This window comes from Lepidochelys olivacea, assembly GCF_965140295.1.
Source record: "Lepidochelys olivacea isolate rLepOli2 genome assembly, chromosome: 27".
Classification (NCBI taxonomy): Eukaryota; Metazoa; Chordata; order Testudines; family Cheloniidae; genus Lepidochelys; species Lepidochelys olivacea.
In genome coordinates, this window is record NC_140437.1 from 17425784 (window position 1) to 17444133 (window position 18350).

At 62.0% G+C, this 18350-nt stretch overlaps 1 protein-coding gene across 1 annotated transcript; it reads right to left on the minus strand.

The window, feature by feature from the left end:
• Positions 1–6679: 6679 nt before the first annotated feature.
• Positions 6680–18348, minus strand: P3H4 (prolyl 3-hydroxylase family member 4 (inactive)). The gene is made up of 8 exons (XM_084615462.1): positions 17761–18348; positions 13423–13572; positions 12003–12174; positions 10566–10694; positions 9910–10055; positions 9422–9505; positions 8673–8814; positions 6680–7406 (listed from the first exon to the last, which is right to left on the minus strand). Exons 1-8 carry the CDS (start codon positions 18241–18243, stop codon positions 7393–7395), a joined length of 1320 nt encoding a protein of 439 aa, XP_084471588.1. The 5' UTR covers positions 18244–18348; the 3' UTR covers positions 6680–7392.
• Positions 18349–18350: the final 2 nt, after the last annotated feature.

An 18350-nucleotide genomic window follows, 5' to 3' on the forward strand; every position in this document is an offset into this window, starting at 1 on the left:
CTGCTGGAGGGTGACGCTGGCCCAGGGCTGGGTGAGGGAGCCCCCCCCCAGCTAAGCCACTTGCATTTCCCGAGTGATGGGAGCAGGGTCCAGGTGCTGCATCTGAGGCTCAGTGAGAAACTGGTGTGATTGGCAGGGGGTGAGGGGCGACGCTGCCCTGCCCTCTGCCCTGCCCTCTGCCCCCCGGAAGAGCTGCTGGACCCGGCCTGGAAAGGGGCCGAGGCTTCTAGGCAAGGCCACGCGGGCGTGGGCCAGACTCCAGCGCTGATGGGACGGCTCCATGTGAGCGGGTGTCAAGGCCCCTCCAGAGCGATGCGAGAGTCTGGAGCGTGGGCTGCAGAGCCAGGCTCGCAGGGGGGGTTGAACCAGCCCTCGCGGGGGGGCTGTAGCACTGATGCTGTCAAGCGTTCGCTCTGCTCTTCCCCTCCCTGCGCTCTCAGGGCTCCCCCCAGTCAGAGCCCCCGCAGGGGCGTCTGCAGAGCTAGTTTTTGTGCCGCAGCCCAAAATGTGGCTCCATCCCAGTGTCTGCCCCACCTACCCTGAGCCAGGTCCCATTCTGTGGGAGCTGAGTGCCTCACAATTCACCCTCCCACACCCTGCAAAGCAGGGCAGTGCTGCTGGACCCCCTGCACCCTTGGGAACTGGGAGGCTAAGTGACATACCCAGGGTCATACACGGAGTCTGTTCAGAGCAGGGACTGGAGCCAGGTCTCCTGATTCCCAGCCGAGTCCGCAAACCACTGGGCCACCCATCCACCCTCTTCCTGGTATCACTTCGCTTCTCCAGGCCTGTCCTTCCACAGCCAGTAACGCTCCCTAAAGCAGCCATGCATGGTTACCCATTGCTCCGGGATCCTCAGGCACACGGGGCTGGAGATGGACCAAGGGCTGCAGTTTCCTGGATAAAGTTTAAACTCAGAAGCCCAAGGTTATTTCCTGCCAGGTGCCAGGCAGCAGCAGCCTGCAAGGTTCACTTTAGGGCTAGTGAGGGTCTCGCCTGCCACAGGGCAAGGCGGGGTCCCAGCTGCCAGGCTCAGCCCGCCCGTGGAGTTTGGGTTGGCCATGGTGCTCATGTGCCCTGCACCTGCTTCTGCCCAGGGATGAGGACCAGAAAGAGCCAGTGGGCACCTCAAAGGACAGCGCAGGAGAATACTCACAAACCCACTGCCTCATCCCAGGGCTTTTGTGCCCTGCAGAAATCCAGGTGACAGGAGGGAAACCAGCCCTCATCTGCCTTCGAAAGCAGCCTGCAACGAAAAGCTTGCAACTTGCCCGGCAGCATGCTCCTACGCCGCATCTGCATGCTCTCTCTGAGCGCCCCCAATGCCCGCACATCTGGATGTTCTGCCTCTCTTGCCTCATCTGCTTTATCTGCTTTCTCTCCACGTCCCCGGTCCCAGCACAGGGCCCAGCCTACAGATGGAACAAGGAGCTCACTGGAGTGCCAGGGCCCTTGATGTGTTCATCAGCCTGAGGAATAACCCAGATAAAAGCCCACCGGGCCCCCAAGCCTCCAGATTCGGCTGAGCTGAGCAGCAGGATTCACTGGCTCAATTAGAATGCATTTCCCCTCTGGAAGCGAGGGACAGATCTTCAAATGCCCCTGCAAGAACAGGATTTCATGGCCCCACGGGAGCCAAAGCCCAGTGTGAATCCTTTCAATAAGAAGAAGAAAGGAGCCAGAGAGGAGCGCTCCCCCCTTTCATCTCCCAGACGCCGGCTAGGCCTTCAGAATCCAAAGCCTGCCTCGTGCTGCAATTAACCAGCACAGAGCTCTGCTCCTTTGTGCCGTCTGACCCCTCGGCCACGGGTCGCTGCCCGGTGGAGGTGTCGTTAACGCCATCCGTGCAGAGCGGCTGAAAATGTGCAAACAAGCCACGTCCGAAACGGGCTGCAGCCCGCGGGGTGGGTTTTCTGGACATGGGGCTGTGACAAGGGCCAGTGCAGAGGACAGGCTACCCACCTAATTCATAGTCCTTGGCTGGTCAAGGTCAGGAGAGACAGCAGCCGCCTTCGGCTTTGTCTCAGCCGAATTAACCCATTAGATGCCACACAAACCGCGGTGCCAACAGGTTAACATGAACCACGCTGGGGTCTAGCCTCAGCTCTGCAACTTTCAGAGTAGCAGCCGTGTTAGTCGGTATCCGCAAAAAGAAAAGGAGGACTCGTGGCACCTTAGAGACTAACCCATTTATTTGAGCATGAGCTTTCGTGAGCTACAGCAGCCGATGAAGTGGTCTGTAGTTCACGAAAGCTTATGCTCAAATAAATGTGTTAGTCTCTATGGTGCCACAAGTCCTCCTTTTCTTTTAGTTCTGCAACTGAGACACAACAGGGAGCTGGGCAAGTCACCACACGGCTCCATCCCTCAGTTTCCCTATCTGGGAAGTGGGTTGATGTTGAAAGATGAAGGTGCGAGCCCTTTTGGGAGCTTGACTCCCTACCCACACCTGAGTGAGCAGGGATGCCAAGAAACCAGAGGAGGGATGCACGTCCCCCTCGGGGCTTTGTGGATCAGTCCGGTCCCCAGTGGACAATTCTGTCCCCGGTCAGCAGAGAGGCCAAGCACCACATGGGCCATGGCGACCGACCTGCCCCTGTGCTCCCAGACGGGGTTGCTGCAGCACAAGGCCAAGGCACCCTGGAGCAGGGAAACCTGCCCTGTTGCTGGAAGGTAAACTGAGGCCTTGGCATGCCAGGGCTGCCACGCCAGCACCCACGTGCTGTCCACACAACATGAACCTCCAGATTACCTTCAGGAAGCCTGCAATAGCCCAGCCCCCTCTCCAAAGCCAGCCATTGCCCCCATTCCCAGGAAACCGCTGGGTTTTCCTAGAGGACGTTGCAGCACAGAGCGGAGCACCCTCCCAGCAGTTCATAGCTGAGGGATGTGACCGTGGGCTCTTCCCTCCCCGTGGGTCACCCTCACTCCTTGCACCCCCTCTCAGAGCCTGGAAGCTCTTCGGGGCAGGGCCCATTTCTCTGGTTGGGTCCGAGCAGCACCTGGCCCACTGGGGCCTCCTGGGACAAGCAGGAAGCTGGGTCTCCATGGCGCGGGGAGAACCTCAAAGGTTTCTCTTCCAAAGGGTTTGGGGGAACCTCTCTCCTGGGGTCACATTGCCTGGGAGCTGCCCCCCACGCAACGAAGGTTTGCATTTGAAGAGCCCCCAGCAAAGGTCAAAACAAAACTGGGCCAAAACTGGTTAAAAACACCCTTAACTTTCTCCAGGCTCCACCCCCAGCATCCCCAGGCTCCACCCCCTAAACCCCAAGGCCTCCCCCCAGGCTCTGTCTTACTCAACCCCAGTGCCCCAGGAAAGCACTGGCCCGATGCAGCCAGGTGAAAGTTTGGGGGTTGTAATAAAAACCCAGGGAAGGTCCAGGCTAGCGGGAACCCACCCCTCATTCTCCCCATTTCACCCGAGTTCAGTCACTTACAAAGAGTCCCCCGCAGGGTGAGCTCCCACCCTCACCCCAAGGCAGATCCGTTCCTCGCCCCCCCACTTCTGCTGGGGCTTTGTGTTTTACATCCCCCTGCAGCTCCAGGATTGGCCCAGGCTGGGCTGAGAAGCTGGGAGAAGCCAAGGGGAATGCGGCGCTCATCCCAGCAGGGCACGGCGGGGCGGGCCCTGGCACCCCCCCAGGGTACACGCTATGATTCAGCCTCTCGGTTTCGCTCCTCGGAGCCAGCGTCCAGGAGGAGCGAAAACGCCAGCTCAGCAGGGAGGAGCAAGCGCGTGGCTGGCCCCCGGAGCCAGCGCTGGGAACCGGCGTCCCACTGCCCGCCCCGGGAGTGCTGCGCCCGGCACAGGCACCAGCTTGCCTCCATGTGACGCACCGCCCTGGCCCCGAGCCGCTGACACCACGGCAGAGGGAGCTTCCCCTTCCCCCAAGCCCCGTATGGGGCACGGACGGTCCCGCCATTGCAGCAGCTCCCGGTGCCCTAATGCGGGGTGCTGCGGGTAACAATGAGGGCCACCCCTGACCACGTCTCCTGGTCCTGCCTCAACCCCAGCCCTACCTCTGACCCAGCTCCCCTGGCCCGGGCAGTGATGTGGGGGCCACCCTTCTGCTCCCCAAGTCCTGGGGATAGGCACGGCCCTGCCCCCACCCCAGCATAGACAGAGCAGCCTCGAGGCCGCTGGGGAGCAGAGAATAGCCAGTGTGTTCCAGCCCCGTCCCCCAATCTGCCCCATGGGCCCAGGAGAGCAGAAAGTATCTGGAGCACAGTGTGTTCCACCTCCTGGATGGGCGGAGGGGGGCTGGTCACTACTATCCGCCCCCCCGGCCACAGGGCCAAGGGAGGCAGCTCGACACTGGGACTCACGGGGGCGTGTGGTCGGCAGAGATCGCATCCAGGAAGGCTAACGGGCCCCTGCAGGTTTGAATCCCCAGTATCAGGCTACAGCAAGGGACATAGGAGCCCTGGAGCACAGGGACTGGGCTGCTTGCTCCTCTAAGGAATGGGAAGGGTGCTCGGGGCTGCAGAGTGCCCGGCGGGGTGGGGTGGGGATCAGCGCTTTCCCAGTGACTGCAAAGTTACCACAGGCCTCATTTCCCCTTGGCCGGTTGAAAACCAAGCACCCAAACCAAAGGTCAATGCTGCCCCTGCTCCCCAGGCTGGGCCCCGGCTGCCAGCACCAGCCACGCTCAGCCTGACCAGGGGCACATCTTACAGGCCATTGCTGAGCCCCTGAGGTGGGGAGGGGCTCGCAAAGTGGGTGGTGCAGGGAACAGGACACACAGGTTACAGCCTCCCGCCCAGCCACAGATGAGTCAGATGTTGGTGAGTCTGGGAGGGCCCACCTCCCCTCCCCCACCCTGTGGCGCTCACCCCACAAGAGGGTGGCAAAGAGCAGTCAGAGTGAGCAGCCGGGCCTGCCCATGCCCAGCCTGCACCGGAGGAGCCCACAGGCCATGGGCCTCCTGCAGAGAGAGGAAGAGGTTGGAGACCCAGCAATTCCACAAGTGGCAAATCAGGTGGGTGCCCAACCTGCAACCCCGGGCACCTGGCAATCAGAGGGGCCCACAGCTGCCCCGGGACCAGCCTCCAGCTGGCTCTCATGGAGCACCTGGGAACCGGAGCCCAAATGGAGAGGCCACTGGTGGAAGCTCGGGCTTCCCTGTCTGGACCAGAGGTGCTGGAACTGGGGGAGCTGCTGCATGAAGTGGATTCCATTATACCCAGGGTTTAGTTTGGTTCAGTAGCTCTCAGCACCCCCACTGTACACATTGTTCCAGCCCCCCTGGTCTGGGCACATCTGACAGCCAGCAAAGCCGCTGCCTGGCACCTGTGCTGGGCCAGGGGGCCCAGCAGCCCCCGGGGAGGGTCGCAGCCAGCAGGGCCTGCAGGGGGAAGGGAAGGATCCTCAGGGAATTCGGCTCAGACAAAGGGACTGGCTTCTGCGCCAGCCAAAGAGAGCTGGTGCAAAGGGGGAAAGCTCCCCTCAGCCCCGAGCAGCCCAGCCCTGCCCTGGGGGACCCCTCCAGGAGCCAGAGCACAGCAATTATTGAGGCATCAGGCTGTGGACAGTGCATGCACATAGTGTCTCCCAATGCTCTGCAGGGAGCGGCTGTGCTGCCGGCTCCTCCCGGACGGGACCCCAGCATCTCCCCAGGCCCGGTTCCCCAGCATGGGGCAGCCCCAGGGCATCGCTGCCTGGCTGCAAAGCACCTGACCTACTGGCTCCCTTTGCCCCTCTCCTGATGCTTTGGGCCCAGGCCCTCAGGCTGCATCCCCCAGATCCCACCAGGAGCCAGAGCCCACACCAGGTATTAGAGACACAAGAGGCCCCAAGCTCCCTGCCTGGTTCCCTACAGCCCCCCCTTCCCTGGAGAGCAGCCCAGCGATGCACGTACCAGCCACAGCAACCTTCTCCACCCGGTCTCCTCATGGCTCCCAGCGCCACCTACTGGGGAGCGCTGGGAACCTGCGAGCCAGCGGGGTAAGGGATCATTTATCGATGGGGAGCTGAGTCCCCCCCGGCTCCCCAGCCAGGTGCCTGCTCTGCCCCTGGGCAGCTGCCAGGCTCTGGCATTCTCCAGTGGGGTGAGGTTCAGCCTCGGGCCCCCCCCCGCTTGTGTTCGCTCTCCTGCCCCAAGCAGCCCTGCTGGGCCCAGGCTGGGTGACGGGGCGGGAAGTAGGGGCACCTTGGGGCCACGCTGCCAGGTGCGTGCGTCTAGGCTAGTGGCACTGCGACAGCTCAGAGGTGAGACGCTGGGGGGGCGGGAGGGGGTGCCCCCTTCACTGTTACGGCCAAGGGGACCATTACACCCATTGGGCCTGACCTGCACCACACAGACCGGAGAATCCCCCCAGCGACTCCTGCACGGAGTTCAGGGACCGGGGGCCGAGCTGTCGCACCACCCTTACAACCGCCCCCCCTTCCCCTGCGTGGATTTAAAGCCCCTGCGTGATGGAGAACCTGCCATATCCCCTGGAGAACCAGCACCTGCCCCTGGACCGGGGGAGGTAGTTACAGCCCATGATCCATTTGCCTCTCAGCCTGCCCACCCCTTCAGTCTCCCACTGCGAGGAGGTTTCCCAGACCCCGGGTCCATCTCCCAGTTCTTCTCAGCCCCCACCTGCAGCCTGGCCCCAGAACCGGACCCGGTATCAGCTGAGGGCTCACCAGCCAGCCCGCCCGGAGAGGGAATCACAGCCCAGCACCTGGCAGGCGTGCAGGGGGCCCCAGGGAAAGGACCCATCCGGATTTTATTAAAGTTTAGCACAAATATAAAAAGGAACGGTCCCAGCAGGAACCATTAAGTTAACGGAGAGTAACCTCACCGAGGGCTGGCCTCGCGGGGGACCCCGAAGCACGCAGAGCGGCTGAGCGCCCCAGGCAGCCCCAGGGCCACTGGCTGCAGCTGATGTGGAGCCCCAGCACACCTTTGACTGGCCCAGAGGGGCCATTTCCCACCCACCCCACCCAGCCCCAAGGAGCCTCGTTCTCCAGCCAGGGGGCCAGGCCCTGGGGTTCTCAAGTGTTAGCGGGGGTGGGGGGGGTGGGGGGGGGTTATTCAAGTACCATGAAGTGAGGCCTCATGGGAAGAGCAGGCGAGGCTTGGGATTGGTTCAGAGGTGCCGGAGCTCGGCCAATGGGATCCAGGAGTCCATGGATTATTTAAGGTGGTTTAGGCACGAAAGGCAAAGGCAGAAGGTCCGGGCCCTTTGGGACCCCCGGGCAAGCCCGTGTTTATACATGGCAGAGCCTGTGGGAGCCCCGAGTCCTGCTCTCGGGGCAGTCCTCGCCCCACTGCTCTCACAGGGTTATTTGGGGCCATCAGCCCCCTGGCCCCTTTGGCCTAGACCCAGGTGAGATGATGGGGCAGGAGGGCTGTCGGGGCAGAGACCCAGCTGAAGATGTCACTCAGCCCCCACGAATGCTGCTCATCGGATCCTCTCTGCAAACAAAGAAAAGCTGCCGTGAGGGGCGGGCCCGGCTGCGTGTCGGGGCACCGGGCTAGGAGGGTCTGGTCCCTGTTTCTGTACCGGCCACGTCTCAGGAACTGCCCTGGGTGGGCTAGGAGTGCCAAGCACCTCCTCCGATGGGACTGCCTGGGGCCCCCCAGCCGGTGCCAAGCACGTGCACCGGGCTGTGGTTGGAGAACCTGGGGCCTTAGCGGAGAGGAGACTGGACAGTGGAGACTGAAGTGCTGCCCAATCCCTTCTGGAGGGAGCAACGTGAGGAGGAGGCAGGCACAGAGAGGGGACCATGCGGATGTGGGACAAGCCTCAGAGACAGCTCATGGCTCACCCAGCCTGGATCTAGTGCCCTGCAGACCTGGCATACTTCTGCAGCTGGCAAACACTGCCTGATCCATCGTCTCCTGCTTGGTCAGGAGCTTAGGGGCAAAGCTGCTGCTTCCCCCAGGCTCATGGAGCTGGGGGAGGGCAAGGGGATGATAAATTCCCAGCTCTGCAGTGTGGCGCCTGCCCCCTGCCCCAGGGTCTTGCAGCTCCAGGCCTGGGGTGGGAGGGAGGCTGACAGCCTTAGACAGCAGAGGCTGCCCAGAGCCATGCAGACGACAGACCTGGCTGGGATCCCACTGGGACAGGGAAGCACCAGACAGGACAGAGGCTGCCAGGAAGGAAAGGGGGAGGGAGGAGAGAGCCCAGCTCTGCACAGGCCCCTGAGCGAGGCTCGTTAGCATAACGAAGGCCCTTGGGGGAAGCAGCAGCCCTGCAGAGGGGGGTTGGCCAGTCCACAGACTTTGCTCTCCTTGCCTCGAGCAGGGTCCTTTGTGCTCCGGCCGGAGGGTGTTGGTCCGAGATAGCAACAGGACACCCCATGGGGAGATGGGGGCACTCAGCACCTCTCAGGATCAGGCCCATAGTGCTGGTGAGAGAGGCTGGAGCATGGGCAAGGGCAGAGCAAGCTCCCCCCATGCCCTTCTCCTTCTGCCCCTGGCTGGGGGGGGGATGGCATCTCCACAGCCGTCAGCCCTGGGGCCCCCCTTGAAGGGGGCAGCCGGGGGGGCTCTAGTGAGGAGGTAGAGCCAGGCTGCGCTGTCACCCCAGGAGCTGCCTGGGTGGCTGCTCCTCTCAGCTCCCTGGGCCCAGCCAGGGCAGTGGGGCTCCCGCTGCATCCGTGGGGCAAGGGGAGACTGTGGCCACCCCCCCGAAGTGTGACAGGCCCTGGGAGGCGGCGGGAGCCTGCAGTCAGTAACCTTGGTCTGCTTTGTCCCCTTTGGACTTGGGCTCCTGCCACCACTCAGCGAAAAATCCCTCCTCGTAGTCGCCCTGGCCTTCAAACTCGCTGTCCGAGGGCAGGTCCTGCCCGTCCGGCTCCACGTCCGCAGCCAGCTCCATCTGCAGCACAGGGAGGGCGAGGCTGTCACCGCAGGCCCAGACGCCTGGGCCCACCCAGGGCAGGCCTGTCCCCTCGAGCCCGCTCCCTGGGCCGTTGCTCGGCAGAGCTAGAGAAGGCACAGTGGGAAGGGGACAGTCCCCAATAGGATCCGGCATGGGATTGCCCCCGGACTCCACTCTCCAGGGCAACCCCGCAGGAGCCCGCCCCACTCCAGGAGCCAGTGCCGAATCCTCCCCCCGATTCTCCAGGGCTTCGGGCAGCCTAGTTTCAATGGCCACACCTCACTGCTCCCCTTGGGAGACCTTTCCAAAGCCACCTGCTCAGCCAATGCCTTAGACCTGTCCGTATCAGTGAGGCGCACAGGGCTCATTTCCCCCGGAGCCAAAATGCAGCCAGCTCTGGGGTGGGGCCCAGCAGCGCTGGAGGCTGCTATCCAGCAGCCGTTACTGAATCAGCACGGCCCAGGGCTCCCATCCAAACAGCGACGTGGCCCAGCCCTGCTCAGGTCCCAGGCCAAAGGGTTCCAGCAGCAGGGAGCTGAATGGGGAACCCCTCCCACCCCAGCCCTCACCCCCATCTTCAGCAGCTGCCCCAGCCCCAGTTCACCTCATCGTCGGCCTGCAGATATTGCTTGGCAAAGTCCAGTAACTTCTTCTGCACGGCCGTCTGGTTGTGATACTGCAGTGCCTCCTTGGAGGGGACAAGGGGACACACATCAGACTCACTGCCGCCCCCACGGCCAGGCCTGCCGCATGGGGCGGAGTGGTTCCCAGGCAGAGCCAGCCCCGGCCAGTGTGGAAAGGGTTAAAGGTTAGCTCCTGCGCTTCGCCCAGCCAGCAAGGGGCAGCTGGGCCAGTTCATCCAGGGGTCCCTGCGCTAGGGTGGGAGGGGAAACCCCCTGCAGGACCCCGAATCAGCCACCAGAGCAGTTCCAGGCTCCCCATCTCCATCTTCCAGGCTTCACCCTCCCTGGCTCCCCCAGACCCTGAGGGGGGGGTACGGCCTCTCCCAGAGCCTGAGCCCTGCCCGGTCCCAGGAGCCACTGATGGGCTCCATGAATCAGCCCTTCCCACATGCCCCCCAGGACCCCTTACCGGGCGGGGACTGAAGTCTTCATCCTCCAGATGCCAGCGCTCGCGGTAGAAGCGATAATAGACCAGGTTCTGCTGCATCACCTCGTCCGCCGGGTCGAAGAGCATGTAGCTGGAGACGCTCTGCACCGCGTTCTTCACATCGTTCACTGCACCAGAGCCGGGCGCGGGGGGGCGTGAGTGGGGGGCATGCGGCACAGAGACACCCCCATTGTAAAGGAGCCAGGCAGGGCAGATACAGACACCCCATACTGTGTGAGACCCAGGGACGGGGGGAGGTGAGAACTCCCAATGCAGAGGAAGCCACCCCCTTTGCAGAAGGACAAGGACCCCCCACCAACACTAGGCCTCCCTGATCCTAACCCCTCACAGCACAAGGGGCCATGGGGCAAGGCCCCCCACTCCAGACAGACGAGGGGCACCCCTCACACAGCACTGAGGGATTGTGGGGCAGGGCGACCCCCTAATAGGAGAGAGGATCTGAAGTGCCCAGGTGCTGGCTGCAGATGGAGGGGGCGAAACCAGGCAAAGGGGCATTGGTGGGCGGCTCATCCCCTGCTACTCTGGGGTCTAAACCCCTGCCCCGCGACTGCCCACCTAGTCTGCCTCCCTCCTCCCCACAGGGACCAGTGAACCAGTATGTGGCCCCAGTGACTCACGCTTGTAATATGCGAACTGCAGGTAATGGTACATGGTGGCCACGAACTTCTCCACAAAGTACCCGCCCACGTTGGGCGTCAGGTCGGCCTCGCAATCCACCTTGCACTGCAGCACATCCACGAAGTGATCTGGGAAGAAACGCCCGTCACACCGGCCCGGCACCCCAGGCCCTGGACGCCCTTGCCCACAGCCACCGGCACCTGCTGCCCAGGGAGACGAGCCCCCCAGCGGCCGACGGGGGGACAATCTGCTGCACGGGGAAGTTTCTCCCTGACCCATCACTTATGGGGCGGCTTGTGCCACAGTGCAAGACGGTCATCTCTCTGCCACACCTCTGGGGTTTCTAGGACCGGCTGGTTTGAACCACCCCCACCAATGCTGCTCTTGCTGTCCCCAACAGCCAGGAACACGGCCTGTGTCCCTGCCCTTTACATAAGAGCGGCCAGAATGGGTCAGACCAAAGGTCCATCCAGCCCAGTGTCCTGTCTGCTGACAGTGGCCAATGCCAGGTGCCCCAGAGGGAGTGAACAGAACAGCGAATCATCAAGTGATCCATCCCGTCGCCAATTCCCAGCTCCTGGCAAACAGAGTCTAGGGACACCATCCCTGCCCAGCCTGGCTAATAGCCATTGTATGGACCGATCCTTCGGGGGTGGTGGGGATGGGAACATCCCTCCCTGAACCCAGCAAAAGCTCCGGCTCCACGGCCCCGGAGACAGACTCCTCTGCGTATCCCCGGAGCACATGCAAGCCAGGGAGCAGCAGGCTGAGCTCCCTGCGCCCCCCGTAAGGGCCCCATCGTCAGCCCCACCCTAGGGGGACCCCACGTGCAACACAGGCATCCAGCTACAAACAGACTGAGCCCCCCCAACTCACACCAAGCTAGGCCCCAGACAGCCCCTGTGGAGAGCCACCTGCCCCCGGGACCCACACGCGTGTGTAAACAGGAAACAGGTGGCCAGCTGGCTCGGGGAACACAGAGGCTTCCAGGTCACTGCTTGTGAGTCACCAGAAGGGAATACATGTAGATGACATATCTTGAACAACCACAGTTGCTGTAGAGCAAGTTACCATTCTTTTCTCTTTGCCCTGGGCAGCCCTAATTTGCCATGTGGCCCCAAAACAGGGAGCTACAAATGGTTCCATGGTCCCCTCTTTTCATTCCGTCCAAGGGCAATTCAGGTAGAGTGAAGAATCTAGGTCCAAGTGTCTAGCTTACCTACTGCAGCTACCCATTGCCCAAAAGTGCACCATAAATTCTGTCCTGATCCACTTACTGGCATAGTGATTTTCAGGCCTTTTTGACCATGTGTGTGGAACACTTGGTCACGTCTTGGCCACTTCTCCCCAGCGCCCAGCAGCAGAGCCCGCCCTGTGGCTCCACAAGGCTGGGAGAGGTGCCCCACCTGCCGCAGCCCCAGGGATGGGCCCCCCACCTGCAATAGCCGGGTAGAAGTCCTTGAACTCCCGCAGCTCGTAGGCACCCTCGCAGCAGGCCAGGCAGCTCTCATAGGCGTTGTAATATTCCCCCAGCGCGCGCTCCATGTCTGCAATGCTGCTCCGGAAATCCCCGCTGTTATACAGCTTCACCGAGCGCACGAACGCCGCCTGCAGGGATCGGAACCGCCCCGTGTCATGGGTGGGCCCCGCCAGACCCTCACTGCGCGCTGGACAGGGGGCAGATCCAGCCTCTCGGCCATTTCCTCCTGGTCAGACTGGGGCTGCCTAGAATTCAGCCCTGTGCAGAAGGCCCCGCCCCAGGCCCAGGTATCATAGAAGATTACGGTTGAAAGAGACCTCAGGACGTCACCTAGTCCAACCCCCTGCTCAAAGGAGGACCAATCCCCAACTAAATCACCCCAGCCAGGGCTTTGTCAAGCCAGGCCTTAAAAACCTCTAAGGATGGAAATTCCACCACATCCTTAGGTAACGCATTCCAGTGCTTCACCACCCTCCTAGTGAAATAGGGTTTCCTAATATCCAACCTAGACCTCCCCCACTGCTACTTGAGACCATTACTCCTCCTTCTGTCATCTGCCCACCACTGAGAACAGCCTAGCTCCATCCTCTTTGGACCCCCCTTCAGGTAGTTGAAGGCTGCTATCAAATCCCCCCTCATTCTTCTCTTCTGCAGACTAAATAACTTCACCATCTGGAGTATTTGTGTCCAGTTTTGGGCCCCCCACTACAGAAAGGATTTCTGTATCTGAGACGCTACACACCTTCACAAGGGCTGGATCTGGCTCCCTGCATTAGCCTGGGAGCGGGCCGTCACAACCCGTTTTCAGGGGGTGTTCCAGCCTACTTCCCCACCCCGCTCCGGATACATGGATTTCTGCAATGCTGACCAAGGAGCAGATAGGGCAGAGGCCAGGAAACTGGGTGTAGCCTCAGGCAGTGAACGCCTCCCTCCCCATAGTCCTGCCACATATGGGAGCTCTTGGCAAGATCTGGAGCAGAATGAGCTGCAGCCTAGGGCCCAGCTTGCCTCTGTCAGCCCCTCAGGCTGAGCCAGGGCAAAGCCCCAGGAGCAGCCAGCACAGGACAGCCCAGCACGGCCCCTCCTGCTGCTCTGAAAGCAACAGCTTCACAGTAACCCCAACCCTCAAGCCACACCCTCTTCGGCAAGGGCTTCCTCCCCAGATCATCCTTGATGCACCACAAACCTGACCTGCAGCCCCCCATTGCAGCCATGGCCCCCCTCCCCTGCTCTGTCAATGTCCTCACTCCTGGCCCACAGCTCTGCTGATGCCTCTCAATCCCGACCCGCAGCCCCCTTATCCCAGCCCTGGCTCCCCACCAGCGTGAGCCTGGCTCCCCACCAGCGTGAGCCTGGCTCCCTGGGGACGCACTCACTTCGTAGGGCTGGGCCTCCAAGTCCACGAGGTACTCGTCCACGTCCACCATGGTTCTGTAATAGTTCATGTATTTCAGCGTCATCTCATGCTTGGGATTCTTCTGCAGGAAGGTGTGAGCGGCAGACACAGCTTTCTCCACCTTATTGGCCTGAAAGAGGGGGAGAGTCACACGACACCACAGGCCAGGATCTCTCCCGGCCACCCCAGTGAGCTCAGTCCCGGGGTTCACGGCAGCTCCACATGGGGCTCAGCGTCTCCGCTTTGGCCAGCCATCGGCCCAGAAAATCCACAGGGCTCTTACTACACCAAAGCTGTCCGGATTTAGTCATCCCAGTCTAGCTAGCACAGCACGATCCCCCAGCATGGACACAGGCATTCAGGTAGCAGGGCTTTATACTCGCATGGCTCCTTCCCCTTCCCACAGGGGGCTAAGCTATCCCAGTATAAAACCATTAGACCAGTCCAACAGCGTCCACCACTCAGGCCTGTCTGCTTCACCTACCCCGGTGCAGCGAAGGAGATACAATTTGGGAGGGCGGACATGCCCCAAGAGCCACTCGGCCAAGGGGCAAACTGCCAGGGGACTAGTGGAATTGCTGGAGAGATTTGTAAGCAGGGTCTGGCACCCGTCTACTGGTCCCTGCTTTCTAGGCCCCACAGAAACCTCTGCTCCTACAGAGGTTCTGAAAACATATCCCCGTGTAACATACTCAAAGGGACTGACACAGAGCCAGGATCTCCACCCACCTCTCCTCAATCCCAGGCCAGTGTATTAGCCCCTAGACCATCCTTCCCCTCCTTGGCTATCCCTCCCCTCCTGGTGTTTCTTTCCCATCCTGAGATCATACCAGACTGAATGCGGGAAGGCAGCTCTCCGGCACACTGGGCTGGAATACACTGGGTTCTTTATTCGCCCCCGAGCAGCTGGGACATGCTCAACCTTCTCGTGCAGAAGGCAGCGCGGCATGCTACTAATATTCCAGCTGCTAACCCAGCCGAGCTGCAAGTGATCTCATGGGATCGCCAGGCCAAGGCGGCTGGCATAGCTAGCGATGCAAAAGGAGCCCAGTGCGGGTCCAGGGACCTTTCCCGGTGGGAATCAGACAACGCAGTGCTCGGCAGCGGCTAGGATCAGCAGCAGCAGCCCCGGGGCAAATCCCTGCCGGCAGCAGCCGATGGGCAGAACCAGACGATAAAAAAGCCAATGAGCCCACATGACACATCGTGGGCCCCCCCGTGGCACCAATGCAGGCAAATCTTCCCCTCACACACCCACACCTCTGCAGCTCAATAGGAGCTGGGGCTGCTCAGCCCCTTGGCCAATCAGGCCACGTCTGGTTGGGTCCCTAAATACAGAGTTTGGAGTCTAACTTTCCCCTCTCGGGTTTGTAATTTTCAGCCAGGGTTCCCAGGTGATTCTGCGGCCCAGGCAGCCCCAGGTTAGGGGCATTTCTCAGGTCAGTGACGTCTGATTGCACCTCAGATTGTTCCTGCTCATCGGCCTACAGGCCCCCGGCGCTGGGCTCTTATATGGCATTTCTCCTGTCTCCGATCAGCCACACGGACTGCCCCAGTGTTACCGCGCCTCAGATTCTGTGGTTCTGGGCCGACAGTCCCTCAGCCAGAGCTGTGGCTGACAAGGCCAAGGGGGACACGGGGTGTGTTGGCAGGAAGGACAGACTATCCCACTTTACTCCTGAGCAGGACCCTCACATCTTTGGCCTGGAGAAAATTAGCCAGTAAATCCAAGTGTGCACAAGCACTCAAGCAAACTCCTGCCTGCCTCCCGTCTGTGAAACACAGACTCCTCCCGGGGCCCCTCCCAGCATGGTGCACGGAAAGAGCAGCTTGGATTCAAACTGGGGCACTTTAAACTATCCTCTTAAAGGATCCATTTGCACTCCAGGTGTCACTCTGGCAATGGCTATGTTACCCACAGCTCGGCTCACGCGATGGAATTCAATGCGTAAGAACTGCAGGATCAGACCCTAATTAATCCTCACAACCCCTCCCTGCTACACCCCCGCCCTTATTATCCCTGCTTTACAGAAGGGGAAACTGAGGCACAGAGCAAGGGAACATGACTTGCCCGAGAAGTAGGTGTCAAAGCCAGGATTAGAACTGAGGGATCCTGATTCCCAAGGCCTTTGCTCAGGCCACTGGACTCGCAGCCTTCCCTGGCTTTGCTGGCAAATCGAACAGAAAGAGGAGCTAGAATTGCAGGGTGGGAAGGTGGGTGAGTGACTGATAGATCCGTATGCACAGAGGTCTTCTATTCAGGGGTAAAACTGCAAAGAAAGAAACTAAGTTTCCTTTTGTCTCCTGCCCTGTTTGCCCCCACGGGAAAACCCTTTCATCATCCTGTTAAATTAACCCTTCCTGAGCAGGTACAAAAGTGGGAGCCCCGGGGAAAACCCTTTGTTTCTCCCTTTTCCCTTGTGCTCTTCAAAAAGCATTAACATTTCTGCCATGTGGACACTGCGGCTCACTGAGTCCTGCCCAGGGCCTGGGCATGCACCAGCACTAGGGCTTCTAGGGATTTCCCAAAAGGACCCCCACCCCCCAAGGTAAGCCGACTCCCCTTTCCAGCCAGGCAGTCAGATGGGAGCACCAACTGCATTGTGAAGTGACCACGACCTTTCCCTTAAGCAACAATGCATCCGATGAAGTGAGCTGTAGCTCACGAAAGCTTATGCTCAAATAAATGGGTTAGTCTCCAAGGTGCCACAAGTACTCCTTTTCTTTTTAAGGGGAAAACAGATTCTGCCCCAGAAAACAGAAGTTTTGGAACTTTTGCTTTCCAAGAACTGCGGGGCTGGAGCAGAGGGGGCAGGGAAGAGCTGACAGGGCCTATGGGACAGTGAAACCATAGGGAGCAGCAGCCAGTGATGGGTCCAAAAGACTGATCTAGCCCTCTCCCCGCCCCCGCCCCGGCCAAGGATCCCTGCAGAGTCTATTGCCCAGGTCTGTGCTCAGCAGACACCCAGGCTTCTGCGGCTCTGGATACAGGGGACGTGGCATTTGCATTCCTCCTGCAAATCCAAGTCAGGGGGCTTCCTGGCTCTAGCTGTGAAGAGGGCTAGCCAAGGGGGTGGGGAGAAAGGGGAGGAGAAAAGAAAAGACCAGAAGCAACTGGCGAAGGTTTTAACATTCCATCCTGGCGCACGCAAGCTACATGCTGGTCCCAGCTGCTGACAGGGAGCCTGCAGCTCCTGCTAAATGTGAAAAGGAAATAACGACCCACCACATAAGAAACATGGCTGCTGGCCAGTCCCCTCGCAGCAGTGGGATTGGTGCCCCATTAAACCCACTGGGCAAAGCACTCGGAAACACGCAAATGCCACATTCCTGCTCCGGCTGGGAAGGGAGCACACCAAGAGGGCCCGTCTGCACCAGAAATCCAGACTGGGGACCGGCTCACATTTACACAAGCCCACAGAGGCTAAGCAGGGGAGGGCACCCACGCACAGCCAAGGGCTCGTTCTCTGCCGGGCACCTGGCTCCCGTGGGACCCACGGATTCCAAGGGCAGAAGGGGCCATCGCGATCGTCGGCTGACCCCCGCGCCCTGCCCGGATTTATTCTCTGTTAAATGCTCACAACCTGCTCTGGGTGGAGCACGTCGCAGGGTAGGGATGCTGCCCCCTGCCCTGAGGGGCCAAAGAGCCTCGTCCTGCAGACGGTGTCACTTCCCCCGCAGGAGCAGGGCCAGAGGCCGCAGGACCAGAGGCCCCAGGAGGCCAGAGGCCGCAGGAGCAGGGCCAGAGGCCCCAGGAGCAGGGCCAGAGGCCGCAGGAGCAGAGGCCCCAGGAGCCCAGAGGCCGCAGGAGCAGGGCCAGAGGCCGCAGGACCAGAGGCCCCAGGAGGCCAGAGGCCCCAGGAGCAGGGCCAGAGGCCCCAGGAGGCCAGAGGCCGCAGGACCAGAGGCCCCAGGAGCCCAGAGGCCGCAGGAGCAGGGCCAGAGGCCGCAGGAGCAGAGGCCCCAGGAGGCCAGAGGCCCCAGGAGCCCAGAGGCCCCAGGAGCCCAGAGGCCCCAGGAGCCCAGGCCTGCGGGCCAGCCTGCGGGACTGGGCCCGCCTCGGGGAGACACTGAGCCGGCGGGAGGCCCTGGGAAGCGGGGACAGACAACTTGGCGAGATGGGTGCGCTAGAGGCGGGCCGAGAGACAGAGCAGGAGCCGGGCGCGGGCAGGCTCCCAGGCACACCCCTCGCCCCCCTGTCGGGCAACGGAGCCCAGGCCTGCCCCCCGGGCTCCAGCCGCGCGGAGGCGCAGGGCCCGCGGCGAGGGAGCGAGCCAGGGGCCGGATGCTCCGCGCGCAGCCTGCGCCCCCGGCTCACCTTGAAGAGCGCGTAGTGCAGGTAGAGGTAGGGCGCGCGGCGCTGGAAGTCGCGCAGCGTCTCGGCCGGCGGGGAGCGGAGCTGGAAGACCGGCAGGCCGCGCTTGCACCCCCGCAGGCAGGCGGCCCGCCGCAGGACGTGGCCGAAGACCTCCAGCTCCCAGCCCCACGCCTCCTGCGCGGCCGCGGGCGCCGCGCCGCCCGCCGCGCCCCCCGCGCACGCCCGCTGGCAGTGCGCCTCGCTGTCGCGGCGCAGGCGGTGCAGGCGCAGGCTGGCCTCCAGGGCGCGGGCGCTCTCCGCCCAGCGCTCCCCCTCGTACTGCTCCAGCGCCTCGGCGTAGGCGCTCTGCAGGGGCAGGAGCTCGGAGGGCGGGAAGCCGCGGAAGCTGTACTCCTCGTACTGCGCGCCGGCCGGAGCGGGGCCCTGCGCCGCCGCCGCCGCCAGCAGCAAGAGCAGCAGCCGCCGCCGGCCTCCCCGCTCCATGCCCGCCCGGCGCCGCGCCGCGCCGCACACGCAGGGGAAGGAGCGGCCCAGCCCGGGGGACCATCCGGCATCTGGTCTGGGGAAAGGCGGGGAGTGGAGGGGGCCGG

Coding starts and splice junctions, on each gene's coding strand:
- P3H4 (XM_084615462.1), bottom strand. CDS start 18,243: ATGGAGCGGGGAGGCCGGCGGCGGCTGCTGCTCTTGCTGCTGGCGGCG. Junction 12,175..13,422: donor TGGAGGCCCAGCCCTACGAA/GTGAGTGCGTCC, acceptor CGATCCCTGCAG/GCGGCGTTCGTGCGCTCGGT. Junction 9,506..9,909: donor AAGACTTCAGTCCCCGCCCG/GTAAGGGGTCCT, acceptor GTCCCCTCCAAG/GAGGCACTGCAGTATCACAA.